At 39.3% G+C, this 26,492-nt stretch overlaps 1 protein-coding gene across 1 annotated transcript; it reads right to left on the bottom strand.

Moving 5' to 3' along the window:
* Positions 1-1,255: 1,255 nt before the first annotated feature.
* On the bottom strand, positions 1,256-24,224 carry ankha (ANKH inorganic pyrophosphate transport regulator a). The gene is made up of 12 exons (XM_072690975.1): positions 23,789-24,224; positions 18,629-18,845; positions 17,893-18,011; positions 17,151-17,234; positions 16,310-16,480; positions 14,357-14,491; positions 14,173-14,265; positions 11,778-11,870; positions 6,305-6,434; positions 4,084-4,207; positions 2,798-2,897; positions 1,256-2,070 (listed from the first exon to the last, which is right to left on the bottom strand). The coding sequence occupies exons 1-12, from the start codon at positions 23,882-23,884 to the stop codon at positions 1,927-1,929; spliced, it is 1,506 nt and encodes a 501-aa protein (XP_072547076.1). The 5' UTR covers positions 23,885-24,224; the 3' UTR covers positions 1,256-1,926.
* Between the last annotated feature and the right edge of the window lie 2,268 nt (positions 24,225-26,492).

Raw genomic sequence — 26,492 nt, forward strand, 5'->3', positions numbered from 1 at the left:
TGCTCCTATTAGGTGCGTCACATGTCCCTATGTAATAGCAGAGGAAGAAAAGCTTATTTGCACCTGAAACAGCCACAAGCCAATAGAACATCCACAAAGATACTTGACAAAAGATAAAGGGCCAAAAAGCTGTCAGTTCAGGTGTGGAGCTGATTTCCATTCATGATGTTCTTTTTCTACCTTATCTTCCAGATGTAAAATGACCCGGAATATTGCGTACAGTTAAATTAAAGCTATCTAAAGAGTTGCATTTCAGTCTGTCTTCACAGATTTTGTGAATCATGAGGGCACGAAGGTCTGAAGAGGTCAGTGAGTGCACAGTAATTGTGATTTAAATGATGGACTTTGGGATTGGGAATGGTCCTAAAAGCTCCACTGAGCTATCATTAGAGAGCTTCAGTTAAATGTAGCTTTTCTCACTGTGTACACATCGGCAATATCTGCACAAAACTCACACTTCATACTTCGTTCTCAGATTGTCTGAAGAATTGTTAATCATCAACAATGACCAGACACAGATCAGCCACAACATTAGCACTAATATTGAGTAACAGTATTAGTTACATTAGCACTAATATTTAGTAGGTCCCCCTTGTGCCACCACAACAGATCTGACCATTCAAGGCATGGACTCCACAAGACCTCTAAAAGCATCTTGTGGTATCTAGTAAGACGTTAGCGGCAGATCCTAAGTCCTGTATGTTGTGAGGTGGGGCATTCATAAGCCTAAGGTGCCCATGACCCTGTCACCAACTGTCCCTTTCTTGAACCACTTTTGGTAGGTACTGACCATTGCATACTATATCAACTTAGTTTATGAGCTGATTAGTTGAATCAGGTGTTTTAAGAGGAGGGAAATTATTAGTGTCTCCAAAAATACTGGTCTAGCCATCACAATCTGGCCCTTGTCAAAGTAGCTTCGATTCTTATGCTTGCCCACATCACCTTTAAGAACTGACTGTTCACTAGCTGCCTTATATATCCACCCCTGTAGATGAAGATAATCAATGTTTTTTATTTCACCTGTCAGTGGTGCTAATGTTATGGCTGATCATTGTGTATGTAGTCCCGCATTCTTTTATGTCTATGTACATTTGTCTCTGGGGGGCTTTCCTTAAAATAAAAAAATAAACCAACAAACAGTCAGGCCAGTTTCTCCACATTGATTATAAACAAATAGTTGAACATAGAAACCAGACAGAATAATGGTATATATGACATTTATAAAAATAACTGAGACTTTTTCTTAAAAAAAAACATTTTATATATTTAATATCCCCCAAAAGAGCCCAACAGAACCCAAACAAGACAAACATTTCCCAGGATAAATCATGTAACTATTGTGCGTTAACAGCTATTGTGCGTTAACAGCTATTGTGCGTTCCAAGGTCTCAAACGAGCAGCCGATATGTTTCACGTTGGCCAGTGTCCTGCAGCTAGAAGTTCTGCAACTGTCGCCAAAAAAAAAAAAAAAATAAGTTCCCCCACCTCAGATCTTTCTTTGAGACATAAACAGGGGGCAGATCATCTCCCTTCACATAGTTAGTTGTTTATGACGGTTAAGCGTGAAGAACAGAACACAAACATCCTCCAGCAACTTCACCAGCTTTGGCAAAGGCTTGTTTTTTTCGGGTGCTATGCAGAAAGTCTTGTAAGAACTTGTAAGTGCAGGGGGAAAAAATCCATCAGTGCAGAAAGTGCCATAGCGGATACGTAAATTCAGGCTTTTGTTTGATTGTCCCACTGCAGGTGGTCCTGTATCATTTTGGGTTTCAAGAGTGAGATACAGTGGACAGTCTAACAGACTGCACTTGATTACACAACTATTTCAGTATATAGTCAGGAATAACCTTCTTTTCGACATTAGATCTTTTCAGTCTCTCCAGTCCAGGCCTAATCCCAACCCCCCCTCCACAAACCACCTTCTCATTCTTCAACTCTTCGTTCTCCATCCACCTCTACCTCCTCTGTAATATCATGGATGTCATCTAATTGAGTCCTAGAAGTGACCTCGGTCATCGGGGCGGAGTCGTCTGCCTGCACAGCTTCTTCAGTGTCAGATTTTTTTCTCTGGGTATTTGGCAGGGGCAGAGAAAGGGGAACTGATGTCAATGAAGCAAAATACCGCAAAACATTATGGACGCCTAACTTCTAGGTCATCCCAACAGCAATGGTTTCAAAACAGGCTGTTTGCAGCATAGTTTCTATGTATACATGAACTGGGTACTTAATTGTACTTATATATATATTTAAAAAATGCATTCTGCACACTCCTGCATCTCAAGCAATGGTTCTTAAATTGATCATTAGAGACTGAAAAACAGTCCAGAATTTGCAATACAATACATAGAGATTAAACAAAAATCTGGACTGTCAGACAGTCATTGAGGACCAATTTGAGAACCACTGCTTTAAGAAAAACTTCCAGTAAAAGGGCTCCACTATGCCAGAGGTTTTCAAACCAGTCCTCAAGATGCAAGGTTTTCAAACCAGTCCCCCTAGATGATGCACATTTATATATATATATATATATACATGTTAAGAGTTTGGTACTGAGCAAAATGAAGACCATTTTAAGGCCCTGATGGCGGTTTGAGGATCACTATTCTATGGCAATGCTTCAAAGAACAATTTTGTGCTTTAATAAGATTGTAAAAAACACTAGCAGTTGAATCAAGTTACACAGGCAGGTGAATGTAACGCTAGGTCTCGTGCCCAGTGACTCTTATTGGTGTAGCGTGCTTTGCTTTGCCAAACCCTACATTTGTGACCACTTATGCTACGCCAGCTTGCTCACCTGTTGTCGGTACACATAGCCTGCAGCCACCCCCACCATTGTGGCCTCTCCCAGGAATCCAGCCAGTAGAGAACCCACTCCCAGTGTAGCACCATGCACCCTGTACAAAAGTACAGTTACCTTTGTCTCATATATAGGAATCTATACAGTAAACATACTTTCATCTCCAGAACCACATTCATATTCTATATAGCAAACAATAGACAGCCGAGGACAGTATTTGCAATGGATATTTTCTACTGCGTAAAGCAGTGCTAAGATGATAAACCAAATCGTTTTTGTATGTTTTTGTAGATACAAGGACGTTAACGGATACATCTTGCCCCCAGCACTTGTCTCTCGTTGCTTTACCACTTAAGGAGAGGTGTGAAATTACATTTAAGCCTAGCCATGCATTTGTTAATCCTGTGGTCGCTGGATATGTGGCTTTGAAACATAATGAATTCAAAAGCAGTCAGGAGCATCTAATCTCCAACCTATTTTTAGGCAGCCTAAAAATTCACAAGTAGCATGACATCGAATTAGTTCTGGAACTGCCAGGCACAGGCAGGAATGTAAAAGCTGGGAGACATTGTGGTTTGTTACAAACACTTTCCTAATGCTATTCCATGTGGATACAGGTTGCACAAAAACAAACACTTTGACAGACTCTACAAAAGCCTGCATCAGAACATATGCAGCTCACTCGTAGATCATACATGGACACTTATTGGTAACACTTTACTTGAACTCGCTACATAACACAGACAAAATCACGCCATAAACATGTCATGACATATCACATGCTGTCATATGGTGCTACATCACCACTACCAGTAACTGTCAGGACAAGCACTGCAGGAAAACTGCTGGGTTATTTCCACAGGGTAGGTTACTGGGTAGTTTTTGGGTAGCCCAGCTACTGCTTTACTGACAGTGCCATAGTACTTATGTCAGCAGTAAATATTATTTTCTGTTATTTACATAAACAGTTATTAATGTCTATTTTTAAGCAAACATATGCCTGTGTTCTGGGTTTCTTAGGCAGTGATCCTAAGCTAAATTGTTGCCAAAAAACCTAACTGCTCAAATCTTTGTTTATGGCTATATAGGATCTTTTTCCCATGAAGTAGACAGACCCCTTAGTGAAAACACAGCAGCTGGTTTAAAAATAAGGTCAGAATTAGGGCAATCAGATAAACCGAGCAAGATGATAAAGCAGCGAAACAAGAAATACAGGTACTTATGCAACACTATATGAACACTATGTTTTTACAAAGTGTTTTTGCACAGATGTTTTTGCATACCCCAAATAGGGAAGCACAATAAGGCTTGCGATCAGCACACCGATTCGCAGCACAGAGCTGGGCGCCAGCACAAAGGTCTTCTTCAGGGTCATCAACCAGCCAGTAAAATTAGCCCGAACAGTCACTACAACAACAACAAAAAAGAAGGGAATAGTTACATGTGGCCATTAAAACTTCTGGATAGAGAGATCGAAAAAGGTAATTGACACGATTTACTATGGTGCTCCTAGATCACTATAGTAAAAAGTATTTAATACATAATTCAATACTACCAGCATTTTCTGCATAACAAATTATTAACATCAAAAAGCGAGTTTGTCTGCAGATCCCCTCAAATTTTCTCCCCAATTTAGTAATTTCCAACTTCCACCCACTGGCTACTATTAAACAATGCTGCCAGTGCTGGGAGAGTAAAGGCTAGCATATGCTTCCCCCAAGTCACATAAAACCAGTTACTGCATCTTTTCGAATTGCTGGCAACACGACTTCACTGGCCTGAAGACACACACATTGGCTATTAATGCGCTTAGTAATGGGAGAAAGAACCTAGAAAGAACGAGGCCATATCTGGGACCCCTAGCTGGATGACTGTGGCATCACCATGAACGGAGCCTGCAATCTCTTGATGATAGGGCCAACACTTAGATTAGACTACATCACTTAACTCCAAAATAAATCTGGTGGTAGAGCCAACTTTTGACGCCTTTTGGGGGTAGGTATGAAGGTTCACAATATCTGCTGTGTGTGTTATCAGCTATGTTGTGGTGTGCGTGTGGGAAGGCCACGTTTGCTAACCTTCATATTACTCACTGAGGAAGAAGTGAATTTCTTCCGAACTTCAATCCATCAGACGAAACCACCTTTTTTTACTCAGTACCAACCATGCTTATCCCAACGATCTCCAACAATCTTGTTTTACCTCTGATCTCAATAATGAACTCACCACTAAGAAGTCATATTCCCTCCATCTTCAATTATCAGTTATGTCACGACTCAAGAAATCCGCCCATAATCCAACAAAAGATACAAACCTCAGATACTGTTCTCTTCTTCCTGGCGTACCTATATCCCCACCTTTGAATGAATAACCTCCTTGATACCAACAAGTCTGGACATTCCTGAGAAACTGCACTCCTTTCAGTAAGAGAAGCTTGCCACACAGTCAAAGGGAACCGCTCAATGTTCTCAGACCTCATCTTCCTTGACATCTTGGCAGCTTGCTGGTTAACACTTTGGCAGTACAGAATAGTCATCATCTTATCGAGACTTATCCTACCAGGTAGATTAGAAAAATTCTCTAGAGAGGGCTGTGAGAGAATCTCACGCTCTCACACTATTTCCCATCACACACAGAACTCTTCAAAACAACAGGTGTGGCCTTATGTTGAGAGAAAGATTGCCGGTTCAATCTCCTTGACCAGTATGAAAGAAAGTGGGGAGAGGAAGGGAACCTTTTCTTCCCTCAACACTAAACAAGACACCTAACTTCCAATTGCTCTTCGAAGGCCGGAATGGCTGCCCACCGCTCCTGGTGTGTTTGAATGTGTGAGCGTACTCACTCCCATGGTTAAAGGTTAAATGGTGTTTTATTGTTCTACAATAAAAATAAAAAGAAGAAGACCTAAATGCCTTAAAAACAACCTCCAGGTAAATTTGACTCCAGCTGAAGTTCCGGATTTCAACAGCAAGCGTCTAAAGGAGTTATGGACGCATGCCAAAACATTGATACTGCAATCACCATACTTCACTGTGTGGAAGGCTATTCATGGGGTGTGTACAAAGTTTTGGCTAAAAGCTCTATCCAAGTCTCATTTGACCATAAATCATTTTAGTGAGGTCACTCTTATACTATATAAATTGCAGACACTATAGTGCAGTGGTCCAGCGGTGCTTAAACGCTTGGCTCTTATTGGTCATCGGATTTTGGTCTGAAATACTGATCAAATCTAAACATCTGTCCAGCTGCCAGCTGTCCAGTTTTCCACTGTCCTAGAAATATCTGCAGACAATTATTACTGAGGCTTTGAAAATAGTTCACACAAAAATGTAAATTGGAAAAACGTGTACTCTCCGATGGTAATGCAGGAAACTTTCAGTTGTTACCATATGATTGAATACTTTCACAAGGAACATTACATGTGCTTTGATGGTGGCAAATAGCAACTCCTAGAGAAAGACACTATGGCTATAAGCAGTGGATCAGGTGTGGTTGGGATCTGACCTGGTACAGGGAAGAAGGAGAAGATCCGGAGAGGAACTACACAGAGTTGAGCAAATGTCTCATCCACTCCAATTACATCCACCAGGATACGCTCGGACACACCAGGGATCCAGAACACCATGAAACACATCTAGAGAGAAAATACACACACAGATACATACAAGAACGAATGCATCACCCTTACTGGGCATTATTGGCAGAAAGAGACCTGAAAGAGATCATGTAAATAAGTGCATCTTCACACAGAATATGCCACATTTAGCCAAACACCCTAATCCTGTCAATCTTGCTCTGCAGTGTGCATTGTCTCTCTGCTGGCTGTTTGTGTGTAACGTGCATAGTGTTTTGACTGCGTCCAGGGGCTGAACCGTCTGTCATCATTCTAGCACAGGCATGCAGTCAGAACTCGTCCCGGCAGGAGCGGCTTTACGCAGTGCTTTTTTTTCACACACTGTGCCCACTCCCTCGCCCAGCGCCCGCGGCCATGCCTCTCTGCCCTGCTGCTCGCACGCTGAGCCAGGAGCAGGCTTGACTCACTTGTTTACAGCGCACAGCCTCTCCAAGAGAGAGCCTGTGTGTCCGCCCCCCCCAGCATTTCGCCACGCCCACCTGAAACTCTGCCCAGACCACAAAACATCCTGTTATTGAACTGAGAAAAACCGAGTTCCAACCACGGCCAGTCCCCAAGGCTTGGACATCAAAGCACACTGCCTCATCCCTATTGACCAGTGTGGTTTTTATTGTTTTGTTCTTTTCCCTGTAAGGTCAGGCACCTCTGGCTACAACATTTATCAATGGTCAAACCACAGAAAACAAAACAGCCGACAGGACTGCCAATAACTACACCTTTGGATGTGCTCTATTACTGGCTCTATTATTTCTCAAAAAAACAAACAAAAAAACAAAAGAATTCTAGTAAGTGCTGTTTATCAGGGTGTATTCTGTTTACCTTTTATGGAAATACCAGCTTTACTACATCCCTTTAACACAGAGGCAACCACTATTGGGAGAAAAACATGAGCAGAGATGAACTCTTGAAGAGACATTCCACCCACGTTTTAGTGATACAATCAGAACTGCAACAGACTCAATTCTGCCTTACTAGCTTTGCATCCACACCTGCATTAAAAAAGGAAGAAGCAAACTCTATATAGACATTTCAGGTTTTATTAATAATTGGTTTAATTATTTGAGCAGGTATTTCTTAATACCAGCAATCTGCACATCTCTGCATTCAAATTTAACATTAAAAAGCAAACTGTACCTTTTCATGAGCAGTCCTGCTGAAAGCTGCATGAGTCAAGTGTATCGAAAACTGTTAAAGCCCTTCAACAGTGTTCGATACATTTGACTCGGTTCTACTACTACTAAACCCTTAAAAACCTAGTAAATCTTTGTATAATAGTAAATGCAACAAAATTGCATGCATACATTTTTTGATTAGTAAAAAGAGGCCAAAAGTTGAATACCATCAACATTAGCACAATAACAGAAATGTTTAATATGACATCATATTTAATATGACATCATAATATATTTTGGATTAATTAAGACCTAAGGACATAATTTGACACAATTTGTACCTTATTTCACAAATTGTACCTTATTTAGAATTGTAACTAGAACTATATTGAGAACAACAACAATACATTAAATGATAAATAATATACACCAATCAGCCATAACATTAGCACTGAAAGGTAAAGTAAAAAACACTGATTATGTTCATCTACAGTGACAGCTGTCAAGGCGTGGATATATTAGGCAGCAAGTGAACAGTCAGTTCTTGAAGGCAATGTGTTGTGAAGATGAAAACATGGCAAATGTAAGGATCTTAGGTCTTGTGGAGTGTTTCTGGTATGCAGTGGTCAGTGCCTGCTGTAAGCCTGCGACAGGGTCATAGGTACTTATGCAATGGACTCAATATTTATTGCACACTGCATAATTTGCACACTACCCCTAATTATTTATTTATTATTATTTGTGTATTATTACTTGTCTGTACTGTGTTTTGATGTCTGTTGCACTTGTGATCTGTATGCACTGTGTCTATGTTGCACCATGGTCCTGGAGGAACGTTGTTTCGTTTCAATGTGTACTCTGTATCTAGTTGAAATGACAATAAAACCCACTTGGCTTGACTTGACTTGAATGTATGGACACAGGATGCCTTCAGAGGTCTTGTGGAGTCCATGCCTCGAATGATCAGATCTGTTTTGCCCCTGATCCTGACTGTTTTTAAAGTGATCACTTTATAGCATGTTGTAACAAAATGCAGTCTGACTGACCTTCCAGATCATTTAGCTCCCAGTTCCTTTAAACCACTGCTTAATTACTTCACATGTGATGTGTGTATAGTCACAGGATTTCTGAACTGATATCTGTTTTTTGTTGATTACTGATGTGAAATAACTATCTTACAGTGTTTTTCAAAAAGTGTAAGCATTAGCTCCTCCTCTCGGTTTTGAAAGCACTGTTAAATGCTGGTTAAAACCAAACAAGCAGTTCTCCCATGGGAGCATTTTAGCGATTGTGTTCTTTCTAAGCAAATAATAAAGCAACAGCATGGCTGTAATAAAGCAGCCTATCTAACCGCAGCCATGCTGCTATTTTACGATAATACACGACCTAGAGTGTTCCAAAAATAATATATATAAATAAATACAAATAAATAAATAAACTGAGCTGTGAACATAACATTTACTATGTTATTTCCTTCTGCCAATTATAATTCCTTAACAAGCAGCTTGTTGCTATGTCACAGCAACAAACTCCACCCACTCACTGACCAGCCTGCAGGTCCTTCTCCAGCTCCTTACACAGACCAGCTAATTAAACCCCCTTTCCAACTAACAGTTTTTTCCTGACTGTTTGTGTTGTTTGTCATTGTGTTATTCTTATCTAACCCTTTTAGCCTTCTTTAGAGTCATCCTGTTTTCTTTTGCTCAGGGTGTTTACATTACTTCTTGGTTGATTATATGATTTATAGCAACAGCGTTACTGATAAGTGCTGTTATGGTGAAATGAATGATGCTTGAAGGACGGGATAGAATGGTACAACGCACAGATGATAGTTCATAACATAAAATGACTTGCTCTAGTCCATAACACCAATGAAAAAACACTTTTCTGCATGGCCGAATCGTCACAGTCATTTTGAGTAACCAGAACCACATTTACCTTTGCACAACACTGCATTGCAGTCCAGTTTCAAAGCGGAATAGTACTAAAAAGTAGAACGCTATATGGACAATGCTTAGCTAAAATATTTAAATTACTTCAATCATACCATTTTACACAATTACAGAGCTTTTTGATAGATTTTTGACAAAAATAAAACTATAATCTTGGGATATATTTTGCAAGATGATACTACATATCCAGGGTATGTCAGTTATGTTAACCTAGCATCTTCTGTTCTAAACTGAAAAAGCAAACTTCAGGTATCAAACTGGTTGATCGACTGCATCTGAGGTAAGTGATAAATCATGTTTTTGACTAACTATTTCTTCAAAGCAAATCGATTTTGAGTACAATCTCAAAGCACACCTCATCTGATTATCCAATCAGTCTATTATCAGGCCAGACAAGCACTGATCTGTAAACATATAAAAGCCAATGATTTCCTGCCAATGATTTCTTTTACGAGACTCTCTGAACTGCTGGTACAATTGCCCGATCCTCATTGCTCAAAACAAACGTAGTAGGTGAGCACAAGTCCCCAACTGTCAGCTTTTTATGTAATTCCTCCTCTGTCTCCATATGCAGAACATGTGTACACAAGCAACAGACAAGCAAATAACCTGAACTCGTCAGGGAAAGCCTTAGGCTCTTTTTTATTGCATGGATACATCTTTTACCATCATCTGTTAAAGATTCTGAATAACAACAAAACAACTATTCCTGGCACGCTTTGTACTCATGCAGGGCTGCTAATAATTTCAGCTCCTGTAGAGAACACAGATGGATGCATTAGGCAAGATAGAAAACATAGTCTAAGCTCATCCATAACCAATCTGTTAATGTATCAAAGGTACGGCTCATCTTCTGCGCCTAAAACATGAATAGCATCTAGAATGCCAGTGTTGGACAGCTTTGAAATGAACAAGGACTCTTAGAAATGAAGATTCTTGGCTTTGAATGTTTCCCCTGCTTCCATACTGAACCTAAACCTCAAATGTTAATTGCCCTCCTTCCTTGGTGGTTTATGTCTCTGGCCAAATTAGGCTCAATTCATCATACAAGAGAGAGAAAGAGAATATTGATCAGGGGCAAATAAACAAAGGAAATGCCCAGACAACAAGAGAGGGAAACATCTAGATCTCTCCCGACCATAGTCTCTTTCACCCCATTCCAACATAAAGGCCGCAACTCTAAGCTAACAACCATGTCATTACAACAGTGTACAACACTGCTTGGAAAGGCCTTCAAGAGATTCCAACTACAAAGTAAGAAAAACCTCAGTTCTCCTAAACGCCTGTAAGCCCCCGAAGAGCCCCAACGACCACCTCTATGACTCCCTCGTCTATGCCACCTGCCCATCTCACAATTGAGCAGGACACTACGAGGCCTTCAAGAGACAAAATGTGATAAAAGTTCCAGGCCCAGATTTAGTCTAACCAAACCAGCACCAGTTTTCTAGACTTTTCTAACAAATCATTGGACATTTGCTCTGTTCCCACATTCCTCAAGGCCTCAACCATCAACTCAGTACCCCAAATGTAATACATTTCTAATAAATGACTACAAGCCGCTTACCCTGGACACTCTAGTCATTAAGGGCTATTACAAGCCCTCTGCTAGACACGTTACAGTTCATGTACAGGGACAAAAACAGGTCTGCATCTCAACTGTTCGGGGAGCTTTTCTAGAGTTCTGTTTGTGGATGACAGCTCAGCTTTTAGGATCATTGTGGCCGAGCTCCTGCAGGTCAAACTCTGTGATCTTGATGGATTATTTTCTGACAGGAGGCAGCAGGTGTGGCTTGGAAAACACATGCCAGACATCTGGACTCAGTACTGGACTACCACTGTTGGTGCCCACGTCTTTTCAATCTCTACACCAATGACTGCATCTCCATAGACCCATCTGTAAGATCCTGAAGTTCATGGACAACCATGCCTATTTTATTTTAAGTTGCTCTTTTTTCTTTATGATTATGTCAGAAATAAACAAACAACAAAAACAAACACTGGCAAACAGGGACTTCCACAGAAATGTGTGTAAACACACCATACAACTGGAACCTGCGGTTCTTGACTTTCTTTTTTGAATTCGCTTGGAATTGGGCATGTTGACCTTAGGCTCTAGAGTGGCCTTTTTTATGTGCATGTGTGCAACTGAACATCTGTGTCAGCAATGGGTCCTTCACAAAGTATCTGAATTCACTAATTATAAGGAATGTCTGGACACTTTTGGACATGTAGTGCATGTATTCATACAGATTGGCTTAAACGATGCAGGGATTTCTTACCGTTAGGGACAAGATAAAGCAAGCTAATGTGAACTTCTTGATTTGACATTTGGACACTGCAGCACCACCAGCCACCTTGTTGGAGGGATTATTCTGTTAAAAAAAGGACAATAACAATGCTCAATAAAAAACACAATCAATTAGAAGGACATGCAAAAAGAGGGACAAGACACCATACAGTTAAAAATATCTGCAAACACATGATGCCACTCCATCACCATGCTTTCACATAGGGCATGTTATGAATGTGTTCTTAGGCTGTTGACCACATAACACTGAGGGTCAAAGTAGTAGAAAAATGTATTCTTGTATGAAACTCAAGTCAGCTCTTCTTTTTTCTGTTTTTATGTCTGGTGTGACTACTGTGAATTCAGACAGAAAAGTTTACTTTTAAAATAATGAAATTTAAACATGCATACAATTATATATTTTAAATAAACATTTAATTAAATTAATGTAAGCTAATAAAAAGGGTGTAAGTGTGTAATGAAGTAGGAACTGTGTATACAAATAAATAATAATAACAATAGTCTAGATAATTGTGGAGCTATTTCTCTTGGTTCATTCATCATAGGAATCTTGGCACAATATAAATAACTAACACAGAGCCGTTAGATTCACATTATGTCAAAAAGTGAAAAATAATAAATAAATAAATAAATAGACAAACAAATAAATAAGATAGATACATATGTGTACTTCTATAGTGCTGAATATGTTCTAATAAACTGAACATGGAAATATTAACATCAATATTAAAATATGGTAAATTTTCAACTACTCTATTCTTGCTGTTCTAAAAACCAAGGGCACTACCTTGAATGCACTCTTCAGTTAGTTCAAAACCTGCACAAATACTTACTCACTCGGAGCACGGTCAGAAAGTAAAAGCCCAGACACAAACCCTTCCTAACTAATTAAAAAACTGTTACACTGAATGTTCCCTACAAACAAAAGAGAGGTAAAAAAAAAGGAGGTGGAGAGGGGAGGGGTTGTCTATGCACTTTGTGTGCTTCTTTAGCCAGACCAAACCCAAACAACTGAATCATCGCCCTTCTGGTAGGTTTCCACCACCACAGGCAAGGGGCTGAGTGTTAGTCAAACTGTCACAGTTACACCGCTGTTATGTAATTATAGGCATGGTTTTTATGAAAAACACACTGGCTGAGATGGGCGTTGGATGTTGATGCTGGAACATTCCTCTGTCTTAAGACAGACCAGGACATGTTTGTGATTTGATTTCAAAATGATCACAAAGACCTCATTATAAGAAAACAGGAAAGGAAAACATCTAAAGCTCTCACATATCTAAATAGGCTTCAAATACTGCTTACGCAACAGGTTTTTTTTTATTATTCTAAAGTCAGCATTCTTTTTGTCCACTGATAATCAGCAACACCTGTTTTCCATGTGGCATTATTTGCTTAGTACTTGCTTAATTTTTTAGACCTCTGAAGTCATTGTTGTCATTTTGCGTTATATTTAATATACAAATGTACGCTTACTTAATGAGTTACACTTGTTCTTGCATTATGTTTGACCAGTTTCCCATACAACTTAATTTTCAGTGGATAGTGATGGAGAAGGTGTATTTCCTTCCCAGGTGAAAACATTTGCAAAAAATTCTGTGTCTCTGTCATTTACAATCCACCTAGTTTTAGAACTTGTATTGCATTTAGAAATATGCATTTCCTAAAGGAAACGCAGGATGGCTACGCAGCTAAGGTGCCAGTTGCTAGGCTGTTGCTTTGTGACTGCTAGGTGGTTTTTGTGATATTTTAGGCAGTTGCTATGGTATACCAGGTTGTTGCTTGGTGATTGCTGGGCCACCCCAGGTGGTTGTTTTAATGTTGCTAAGTGGTTGCTTGGTGGTTCCTATGGTGTCGCTAAGTGGTAGCTATGACATTCAAAATGGTTGTTATGGTGTTGCTAGGTAGTTCTTATGGTGTCCTTATGTAGTTGCTGTACCATCCCAGGTGGTTGCCATGATTTTGCTAAGTGGTTGCTAGGTGGGTTCAATGGCGTTTCTAAGTGATTGTATGGTGATTATTATGGTATGTCAGGTGGCTGCTATGATGTTGCTTAGTGGCAGCTAGGGTGTTGCCAGGTGGTTGTGCTAGTGTTTTTGTAACATTGTGACATACAAACTTTTGCACCCTGTTTATTTCAATGGGAAAAAAGAACAACAGAAAACTGTTGCTATGTTATTGAAAAATTTAGGACAAGATAAGCGGCAAAAAATATTAGAAACTCAGTGTTGTGGGGTGTTATAGTATCCCATTAGGTAAAATAAATGTTTTCTGAAGCCTGTCTAATTTACCAACAATGCATTTGCCGGCAGAGCATGGTGGCATTCATAACAGCTAGGACATGAGACAGAGATGTGGAGGCGTACCTTGTCAAAGGCTGGGTACACAGCTCGCAGTTCTGTCAGCCAGCCATAGGGCATGTGTCCTACGGGGTAGGTGGCTGTGAGGACTGCTACAGCCTTGCAACACAAACACATTGGAAGGTTGAAGCAGGTTCCCATTTGTTCCAGCCGAAGGCCATAACACAATCTGAAAGGCAGAACCACTGACCTCCGTTGAAGCAGCACTGCCTTTAAGGTCTCTGGACACAAAGAGGTTGACGACAGGCCTGCTGATCCTCTGGGTGGCCAAAATGAGGGCCAGTGGCCACCAGAAACTTAGCATCTTCCTTATTGAGGTATTTCCCTAAAAAACAGCAAGCGTAAACCTAATATGACAGAAGACAAACATGATTGTAAGAGCTTCCTGATGCTTTGGTCATTGCAATAAATCTGTACTTTGCAGTTTTTGTGATAATGAGTGGGGATGAGTACTCAGTACACAAGTGCTTTAATATGAGCACACTTACAAGAATGCATTGTAGAGGATGTGAAGAACAATGATAGTGTGACTCAGGTGTGGACAACTAGGCAAACTACTCTAGCTAATATTAGGTATGTCCACAAATAGTGAAATACATTTATTTGATAAACTAACATGTTGGCACATCATCCACTAAGGAGAAAAAAAAACTTTGTAACAAAATCCTGGGTGGATTTTACCTTTCAGGAGCTGGATTTGGCCAAAATGACAGCCAACAATTTCAATTTATTGCTTAAGTAGTCAATTACCAAGTCGACTATGTTTGGCATCAAAAATTTGCTTCTTTATTTTTGGACTGGAGTTACATTCAAGACAAGACAAGACAACCATATTCACCATTTGTGTCGAACACAGATGGAATACGGCCTCTGCCCAACAGTAGCAGGCAGAGTATTTTACATTTACATTTAAGGCATTTAGCAGATGCTCTTATCCAGAGCAACTTACAAAAGTGCTTTGCTATTTACCCAAGAAAAACCTCAGCTAGTTTGAATAGACTAATAATTCAAAGATACCTCTAAGTTTAGACATTACTAAACACACAGTCTCAAACCCACAATCTTGTCTTCAAGATCCTGGTGCTCTAAGCGCTGAGCCACCACTGTCCCCAAATGTTATGTTCAGGGGGGCACAAATTGAATGCCTATAAAATTCAACTGAACTTTAAGTTGAATGTAAATGATATTCAGTATCACATTCAGGACTTCTTATTTTGTTAAAACTGTTGTATAAAAGCAACAGAAAACTTGAGGTCACGCCTGTGAATAAATCCCAGTCTATTTAAACATAACAAATAAACATCTAAGAAATGCACAAAAGTACATTACCTAGCTATAAAGGGATAGCCATTATATAAAAAATCTCACAGCCTGAATTATGGTGCTACTCTAATCCTCTTTTACAGATTAATAGTGTACCACACAACATAAGACTGAGACTGACATAATCTGAAGCAACCGTTTGTGACTGATGTATGTTGCTAAAGAAGCAAAATTTGGACACCAATCATGTCAACCGTGACTGTATCTGGGGTAAGGGTGGAAATTGTTTTAATTGACTTTTGTCCAAACCAGGTGTGAATTCTGAGAATGCTTCAGAGTTGCACAGTAACCACAAGCTCATATTAAGAGCTTCTTCAGAATCACAGTGATCATTATCTCTACCATCTACTTCCCATAAATAAGAAATAAGAAAAAAATAAGAATAGAGATATCTCTATAAACACAGATGTTGAACAGACATGTACAATATTTACAATACACAGGTACAGAAGTTACACATGTAACACTTTTCGAAAACAGTGTAATCATTAGACCACATGACACCTGCAAAAGCCTTTGGTGACAACTACAATAGATCTTTATAAGTTTATTCCAACAAGCACCAGATGTCACCCACCATTGAGGTGAATTCACATCAGAATTGGTAAAAGCACCAACAGTTATGACAACTGAAGCTATTTGGAATAAGCTTTCATAAATGTTGATGTAAGTGTATGTCAGTTATAAATGTGTCATGCAGTCTTTATGAACAACACCTTCCCTTAAGCAGCATATGTCATGCACTGTGCAATCAATAACAATGCTATTTTATGATGTATTATCATAAGACATTCACGATCACATGACTGCCTAGACTCACCCCCACTTCCTGGCTGCTGGACTGAGGGAAGGTGTCGTGGATGTTGCAGTAGTAGCCCAGTCCCACGATGGTGAAACGGACCATTGCTCCCATGTACAGAGACAAGATGGGAATGAGCAAAGGCTCAATACACTCAAGGTTACTCTGGAGCAGAATCGCTACAAAAACGATCTAAATGAGAAGAGAGATAAAATACTAAATAGATGCGATTAGAAAGAATGCCAAGCACACATTAATGCATGCACATTTAAACATGAGCCAAGGCATAGAGTAACAGCCCCTGTTCTAGTGAAGGACAAAATGTCTAATTTCCAGTAAATTGGTTTGTGACAACCCCCCACACCCCGTGTTTGTACAGATAAATAAGCTTGGAGATTGTTTTCTTTGATATGCATGGTGCTAAAGAACTCATTTGAATGAAGAATGAAGAAGTCCTCTAAAATAACCAAATCATGGCTCTGTGTCTGTGGCCCAGTTTTCACTAAAGAGTGTGGAGATGTACGAGCTAAAAAAGCTTCTGCATGATGCTGTAATTTTCTGCCAAATTATATCTTATTATCTACCCCCCTTAATACTTTATGTAGCTGTGAACAACTAATCAGTCCTTCATTTATGTCTCCCTGACTGAGAATATTTCAGAACTTAGCTGAAAGAGATGTGAAAGTGATAGATCAGCAAAAAAGCTAATAACAACAACCTTAAACATGATCATCTTTTATACAACATTTATATATTCAGTTGGGACATGATTATTGCAAATAGTCTGTAGCGCTAGATATCATGATGAAACTGGGTAAATTACATATTTCACCACTACTTCACAAAATGACAGTGAATTTACCTGTGCTACAACATCTGAGATGGAGGCTAAACCCACCAGCAGGCTGTATTTGTGCTTTAGAAGGATGCCAGAGTGAATCCATGCCTATGTAGGATGTAGGAATTCAAACAAATCAGGTACATTTATGGAAGACATTTGTTATACAAGCATTGCTTTATTCAAGCAATATATATTAGTCACAGGTGTTCATGAGCCTCTCCTTATTTATGATGGCGATAATTACATATTACAGTCTTCAATCCTCAATCAGTCTACAATCTTTTAGTACATTATCATTTAAAATACAAATAATGTGCTGTTATAATTAACAACTATATTTAACTATTGACTGATCTTGTGAGTTGAATTATACACAGTCTCCACTAGAAAAGTGCATTTGTTGAAGACTGCTCAGGCAATTCCCTGGTCGTTGCTAAGGTGGTTAATCCTAGGACATTTGCTATGCTGTTCCAAATTATTGCTATGATGTGGCTAAATGGGTGCTATGGTAACCCAGATGGTTGCTAGAGTGTTGCTAGGCGGTTGAAGTGGTGACCCAAGTGGTTGCTAAGATGTTGCTATGTGGTTGCTAGGGTGTAACAAGACAAGACAACCATATTCACCATTTGGCTTCCACTTTTAACCCGTCCGTACAGTGAACACACACACACATACACACTAGTGATCAAGTGCAGCGGAGTTTGTCAACATTAACTGATTGCACAATCTTCAGCTCTATAAAGACTCAGAGGCTCCCGCTCACCATAGAGTCCAGTAAGGGAAACACTGCGAGGTACAGGAAGGCCTTTCGTGTCTTGCTGCCGACAGATTCATCCACATGGTGGAGCTTGTTGATGATGTAATATCCGAGATCTGTATAAGCTGACATTTAACACAAATATACAACATTTGTTACAGACATTAAAGCCAGTTGCTTCACAATGATTTTGTTTGCAATAAACTCAGAGTTCAAACCCATTCCTGGGAATTATTAATATTTCTTAATTCAAATTCTTTGGAAATTATTCAAATTATGTGCAAATTTTTACTTGAAATAAGTAAAGTAATAGGACCCAACCAACACCTACTCTTTCTGTTAATCTGATCTGTGACTCGAATAATGTGATTCAAAATCTCATTGTTTAACTCATTATCCGCCCGAAAAATGTATAATTTGACAACTGCATATGGCATTATAAACATCTACTTGTAAGCAAGTGCAATTTTATTTTATTAATTTTATAATTGGCTAGCAACAAGCATGTTGCCTTAGACTGATAGCAAGTATTAAATCATGAGGCAGAACATGTGATCCAAATATGGCAGTATTTCCATTTTTTTGCTCCAAACCAACTTACAGCACATAGCAGCAAAAGTGTGGACTGTCCAGGCATCTCTGGTGACTACTTTTGTATTATATAAACTAACACAACAATGTCATATGAGAGCTGATTCCAAACATTTGAAGTGTAGATTATTTTCAACACACACACACATACCTATGAGAATATGGAGGATCATTGCTATGGTACCAGCCACAGCCATACAGAGCACGGCCTTGTTTCTGTCCCTCCTGCTGTGGACAAGCACCAACCCCACACTCTTAAAGTCGCTCATGGGTCCTGTGAAGAACTTCATTAAAGAGTAGGCCAGTCCATAGCTGGCCAGCATCTCCACGCGGTCCTCTTTCACTGAGGCGATTCCTCTGTTCAGAGCCTGTGAGATAAATGAGAGATAAGAAACCATTTATTTAGCAGGTCTGATGCACCCTGCTTGGAATTAAATAAGCAGGGGAGGTGGGCAAAGGTCTTCTGGCAGCAGAAACATAGTAGCACAGTCTCTGCAACCTCAAGGGAGCAGCGCTAACATTCAGATCTACATCTAGGATGTGAGATAGTAGCATTTTGCTAAACTGCTGTCAGAATTTAGATATTTACAGAATTAACACTGAACGAAATGTGTGTGGAGGTTTGTAAGGCCCCAGGCCACCTTGCTCTATTTCAGCATTCCACATAAGACGCCCATCTTTCTGGAAGTTCAGTTATAACGTCTGTATGATTTTACGTACCAAAACAAAAAAAGGTCACACTATTTTTTTTTACCATTTCAACCTCCTTTATTCTTTAGAGCTAAACATTCTATTTTTGTTACTGTGCCTTTAAGACCCAAATGTGTAAATGATCTCTCTTCTGACTGAGTGCCCTCTACTGCACCTTTCTGAAAAAGAAAGCTAGTCTGAAAGTCTGCAGGAACAGAACTATAACATCAACTGCTGTCGACTGAAAGTAGATGTAAGTGTGGTGTGACAACCATGACAAATAGGGCAAAGCAATTTATACAATACACTTCAATATATTGCAATACTGTCAGAACAGCAATTTTTAAACAAATTTTTTAAAAGTCACCGTATAAAAACCACCATCATGCACAAAATCTGAGAAAAAAACTTGACTTTTTTCATGCAATCAGAACAATGGGATCTGAAGGTCGAGTCCAACACTGCTATCTAGTGGGTGGGGTTTAAACACAGCACTAAATTAACCGCTGTCTGCCACCAATCTTTACGTGTAGCCAATTTATTAAAATACATACAGTGTTTTTGAGAATCAATACAGCCTTTGCAAAATATCATATCATGATACTTCGATATATCTATATTCTCCTACACCCCCGATGATGAATTTGACATTTTTAGCAGCTGGGTTTCCATATATGACAGTAACTAGGCACAGGTTGTGATGAATTTCAAAGCTTACACAATGTTCTAGCATAGTAGATCACCTTCACTTAAATCAGCACACACACATACACACACACACACCTCAAACTGTTGTGTGTGAAACTAAAAAAGCACTCTCTAATTTAGCACTACCCCAAGTAAAGCCCTGACTGAGTCACGCTCTTCCTTCAGCTTTCTCTGTCAAACCCCACACAGTTGTCTTTCTGAGGTGACCAGCGTCTATTAATACATTCTCTTTTACACACTGACATTATGTAAGACTAATCCTTTGCCCTCTCCTCCACCACACACACACACACATAGACTCAACAGAGGAACTTGTTGTCCCTGAACAGGAATAGTAAGAGAGGATGACAGGACACATACACTTGGGAGGCCTACATACCAAACTAAGTTAAAAACATAAGTACACAGTAAGACACAGTAAGGAGCGAAGACTGGCATAAATTGGTGTCATAGAGCAGTACTGATATTTGAAAGAGATGCACTGATAAGGGGAGGTATAGGCTGATATCAATACCCATATTTGACCTGGATTTAAACTGCAGAGTAATGGTGCAGGTTATAAAAGGTTATAAATAACTGGATTAAATGTGGGTATTTTGTGCAGTTGTGTCCTAAACACAGCTTTTTAACAAATAAACAGTGATTTTAAATATTGATCAAATCGAACTGTCCTACACAGAGTTTTTATAAGCCATGTGCTGTTTTATCTGCAGCTCTAAGCATGACATTGGGTTAAACCTAATGCTTCAAACAGGGAGCTAAATCTACAGCTCCAGTGAGACTCGATGCAGGCCGATGCTGCTGTTCTGTTGGTTGGGCAGAACTAGGCAAAATAATCTGCACATTCATACTTGAGTCACAAGAATCTACATGATATGGACAAATGTATTCATTGTTTATTCTGGAATCAAGGGAATAAAAAACCCTGCTTATCCTGCTTTTGTTGGCTTTTTTATTAGATTTTGGAGCACTGTTGCATTGCTTGATTGCATTCAGCAACAAGTGACAATTAGCATGGTCAGGATGTTGGATGATCACCACCCCACCTTATCCTCACCTCCCCAATTCATCCCAAAAGTATTGGCTGGCACACCAAACATCATTCCAGAGAGCATAGTTCTACTGCTCCACAGCTCAATGCTGGGGGGTCTTTATACTCCTCTAGCCCACGCCTGGCATTAGGCATGGTGACAATAGGTTCATGTTTATCTGCTACAGTACTACAGTACTTTTGTGTGTGTGTGTGTGTGTGTGTGTGTGTGTGTGTGTGCATTTGCACATTTATGTCAACAATGTCTCCAACTTAAAGTAGTTAAATGCATTCCTTAAAAGGGTTATCTGCAAACATTTGGACACGTAGTGAACCAGTTACCAGGAATCACTGTTTTCAATAAGATGACAAATTTACAGTTTGGACACCAATGCACAGACAAATGAGGATTACTGCTTAACTTATATGCAGAATATCTCATATTTCAGAAGTGCTGACCAAATCTCTAGACAGATAACGACCAAATATTACGATGACTTTTTACAGTGTATTATTTATCTTTTTTAAACATCCTAGTGTTCCCAAAATACTCTAAATATTAAATTAAGGCCCATCCATACCATAAAATATAACGCTACAATATTTTATTCCACTCTTTTATCTACATTGATTATTGGTACTGAAAAACTAATTAGGTAGTGTTCTGTGATGATTTCTGAGTCAATACAGTATTCTATTCATGTGGAAAATATATATTTCAGTGAAACAAGTACAAATCCCTGCGGCACTGATACTACTCAGCAGCAGATAAAAATACTGAATATTTTAAATAAAACATTAAGATTCTTTTCATAACATATTTTCATGATAGTTAATACAAATTATACTATTTAGTATTCATGATGTGTGAAATAGGTGCCAAAACACACCACAAAAACAGAAATACTAAAAACTATTATGATATGAATAAATATTATGATTATAAAAATGTATAAACAATAAACATAACATATTCATAACATAAATGAATAAAAGATAATGATGTCATAATGTGCTGACGTCCAATCAGCTACTTGCTACTATGCAGTTTATGCAGTTACTTGAGACTGATGTTGAAACTGTTGTTGTTTACAGAAAACAATAAGTGGAGCAAATTCTCCTTTTCTATAACACCTTTATTCAGTATTCCAGGAGCACTGATAATAACTGTGATGTATTCAGAAAAGTGCATTGTAACGGAAATCATCACAGTAGCAGTAATGGAGCGTCATATTACTTAGATGACTTTGTTGTTTTTGTTTTGTTTTTTTAGCTAATCAGGTGTTTAGTTACTGAGGATCAGCCCACAAACGAACTACCAGGTCAGCTGCTTGCCAAGTCTGCCAAGCTTGCCTATCTATATATACATACATACACACCTGGTAAAACAATGGAAATACAAGAGGACAATGGGCATAAATGTGCATGAATAAACAGAATGTGCAGCAGGTGTATTCATTCAGTGTTCTTCATCTATATGGTTGCACCTAAATTCCCAGCTTAATAAAGTCCATGTCCAGTGCTGAGAAAGACTGATATCCAGTTACAGGAAGAGTTCTCCCTGAAGAGGGGCAAATACATTTTCATGACTCTGTAATCACATCTAGCTACTTACAACTTGATGCCTTTGTTTCTGTAACTTCATGTTGCACTACAAACAAACGCACTCAAACACACAAGAATAGTATCTGGTATTTTGGATTTGCTCCATGCAAAAACTCTAAGCACCCCAAAAGATTTCATCACTCAGAAAACGTCTACCGCTTTCTCAGACAGAATTAGATTAGCAGGGCTTTGGCTTGTTCATAATTAGCGTTAGGAAAGTTCAGGTGTTGCAAATTTATGCAAAGCTTTGTGCACAAGTATGACATTCATGGAACAGTTTTTAAACTTAAATTGTTTAAGATGCATTTAAACAGGCTGATGCATTTTGTGGACTGGTTAAGCTAAAATAGAATTTGGCTGCGATCAGCAAAAGATAAGTTTGTTGAAAAAAAGGGATCTCTCTAAATGGTAAGCATGGAGGTGGATCGATCATGCTTTGGGCTTGTGTTGCAACCACTGGCTACAAAGTTTCACTGGCAGAGGGAGGAATGGATTTAAGATCCAGCAAATTCTGTAATAAATAAATAAATAAATACAGATGTTATAATACTAATAATAAGAAGAAAAGAGGTGCTTGTTCAAGGTTTTTTCATGGCCTTTACAGTTCCCCCACCTAAACATTATTAACCAATCTGTGGATACACCTCAAAGGAGCAGTGTGGCCATGAATGCCCATATATATACATACTGTGAGCAGGGACTAGCAAGCTCTCCACCATAAAATCCACTATGAATTCTATGAATTATATCAGGAGGTGCTTGTAAATGTGAGACCATCTGTACAAAACCAGAAGCATCAGCTGAAAGAATTCTGCATGAAGGAGAGAAACAAATGGGTGAACAAATGGCAAGTTATTATGAAATAACTACATTTTAAGAGGAGAAACATGCCTGAAGCCATATAGCATCCCTTAAATACCTTCTGTACCTTATTCATGTGTCTATAAGTCTTCACAACCTCCACCTCCACTTTAAAGGGATTTTATCCTGGATTTTGTGGAAACTAAGCTGGAAAAAAAGGTCCTTTAAATCAGTTGTTATAAGAGGTGTTTCAACTGGGACTGCTTCCTGAATGAGGGACAGAGATGATTTGCATACTTGCATATTTGCAGTAACAAAGTAACACAGGAATAAACAGCCTTAGAGATACATAGAGATGAAAAAATCATAATCATGTAAAAATAAATGACAGTTATTTTGTTAAATATGATCCTTTGTGAAATACAGAAGGGTCTTTACTGACTGACATACCTGTCATACCTGTACTGAATGACTTACCTGTTCTCCGAAATCGATGGCTGTGTTGGTAATAGCAAGAGGAAGCAGGAATCTGATGAGGGGCCAGTAGGAAGTGAGAGATGTCAGCTTCACCATGATACCGGCAAGAGGAGAACACCTCTGCTCACACTCGCATCAGCAGAAAACTTTATTTAGCTGTACTACAGCTGTACTACAGTACTACACCTCTATCTGTATCTCTAGCAGTACAGGTCCCAAGTCAACACCTGTCTGTGTAAAACACACCGCAGTACAGGCAGCCGTTCAACACCTATCTGTGTAAAACACACCGCAGTACAGGCAGCCGTTCAACACCTATCTGTGTAAAACACACCGCAGTACAGGCAGCCAGTCAACACCTATCTGTGTAAAACACACCGCAGTACAGGCAGCCGGTCAACACCTATCTGTGTAAAACACACCGCAGTACAGGCAGCCGGTCAACACCTGTCTGTGTAAAACACACCGCAGTACAGGCAGCCGTTCAACACCTATCTGTGTAAAACACACCGCAGTACAGGCAGCCGTTCAACACCTATCTGTGTAAAACACACCGCAGTACAGGCAGCCGGTCAACACCTATCTGTGTAAAACACACCGCAGTACAGGCAGCCGGTCAACACCTGTCTGTGTAAAACACACCGCAGTACAGGCAGCCGTTCAACACCTATCTGTGTAAAACACACCGCAGTACAGGCAGCCGGTCAACACCTGTCTGTGTAAAACACACCGCAGTAGAGGCAGCCGGTCAACACCTATCTGTGTAAAACACACCGCAGTACAGGTACCAAGTCAAAACTTGTCTGTGTAAAACACACCGCAGTACAGGCAGCCGGTCAACACCTGTCTGTGTAAAACACACCGCAGTACAGGCAGCCAGTCAACACCTATCTGTGTAAAACACACCGCAGTACAGGCAGCCAGTCAACACCTATCTGTGTAAAACACACCGCAGTACAGGCAGCCGGTCAACACCTATCTGTGTAAAACACACCGCAGTACAGGCAGCCGGTCAACACCTATCTGTGTAAAACACACCGCAGTACAGGCAGCCGTTCAACACCTATCTGTGTAAAACACACCGCAGTACAGGCAGCTAAGTTAGGGCGTGTGAACCCTTCTTCGCAGCACCATCGTGGAAGAAGCCTCCTAGCTGAGAAAAACGAGCCTCTTCACTTGAAACAGCACAAGGTCGCTCCCAAATATCAGCAGCATATTCCTTCGCAGGTCATCCGCAGATAAAGTTTCAGCTGCACAGAAAACTCTTCACAATCACCGGGCATGGCTGGCGACAGCTTATCTTTTCAAACCATAACACTGCAGGGAGCTCCTCTCTACGGCCAGCAGCTCCCACAGCACTCCCGCTTACTGCTGTCATTTCTGCCTTTTTTAGCACGCACGTGGGGCGGCACAACACGCAGGCCACGCCCCCTGCCTGCGTCACGGCCATGGAGCGGTCGGAGTGTTCGTGAAGCTCCGCTCCACAGGAGTAGACACTGGGGGGACCGAGGAGGCAGAACACAACCTTAAAGGCCATCTTCACATAAGCGGATTAAAATCAAGCCATATTACTTTGTTATTAGATGTGGAAAGGCATAGATAAATGCATATGTTATGAATAGTTTTCGGAAAAGGTACAAAGAAACTGTGCTGAAGTGAAAGTATGAGCACTGTATCAAAGAATGAAGGTAAATTTACTTGACCAGAGTAAAAACTGATCTAGCCAACATTTAAACATCTTCCCGTTGAAAATGAAGAGGATATTTTTTTATGAACACTTTTTTCTTGAGCCTATAAAAAAAAAAAGTAGTAGTGATAATATCACTTAAACGCACGAGTTAAAAATAAACCTCGTAATATATAAAAAATAAAAAGTACATAAACATATATGTATAATATTATATATATATATATATATATATATATATATATATAATATGTATATGTGTAATATATACATAAAAATAAAAGTACAAGTATTGAGTTTTCCAAGTACAAATCTTTCAAAGTCAAGTACAAATACAATTATAATTAAATCCTAAATTAAAGAAATTGCAATTTATTTATTTTTATTGTGTTTATTTATTTATTTATGTATTTTATTTTTATTTATTTTATTTTTATTATTATTTATTATTTTCCAGTTAGTGAATGCAGGTACTTTAAGGTTTTTATTTATTATTTATTTATTTATTTATTTATTTTAGTCCCTGTGTCCCATTATAAAGCATGTCTTATATGACTGTCTGTACCTGTGTGTGTACATGAAAGTACTTTTCATGTTTCAGTAAGAATTTTTATTGAAAATTCTGTTTCACAAACAGACAGATGTTCAGTTGCTGCCTGTACAAAACACTTAGTATTGAGTATTGAGTAATGTGTAGAAATTGAATTGAAACAGAAAACTTACACAGTTTAAACAGTATTAATCTGCCCGTCCCGCACAGAACTACAGATTCTTATATGCAGACTTTAGAGCAAACCTATGTGTTAGTCCACCTGGTTTAGTCTGTTATGTCTTAAATTAGAGGTTTTGGGTGTAAAATGCTTAATTCTAGAGAGGCGTATAGAGGGGATAAGAACCAAAGTGAAGAGCTGAATGCCTGTAAAAACTACATCAGAAGGTTACTGCAGTTAATTGTTACTAATATGTTGCTTTAATGCTTGAGAAAGTGTCTTGCAAGAGTTAAGATTTGTAGCTTTG

This window comes from Salminus brasiliensis, chromosome 1 (genome assembly GCF_030463535.1).
Source record: "Salminus brasiliensis chromosome 1, fSalBra1.hap2, whole genome shotgun sequence".
Lineage (NCBI taxonomy): Eukaryota > Metazoa > Chordata > Actinopteri > Characiformes > Bryconidae > Salminus > Salminus brasiliensis.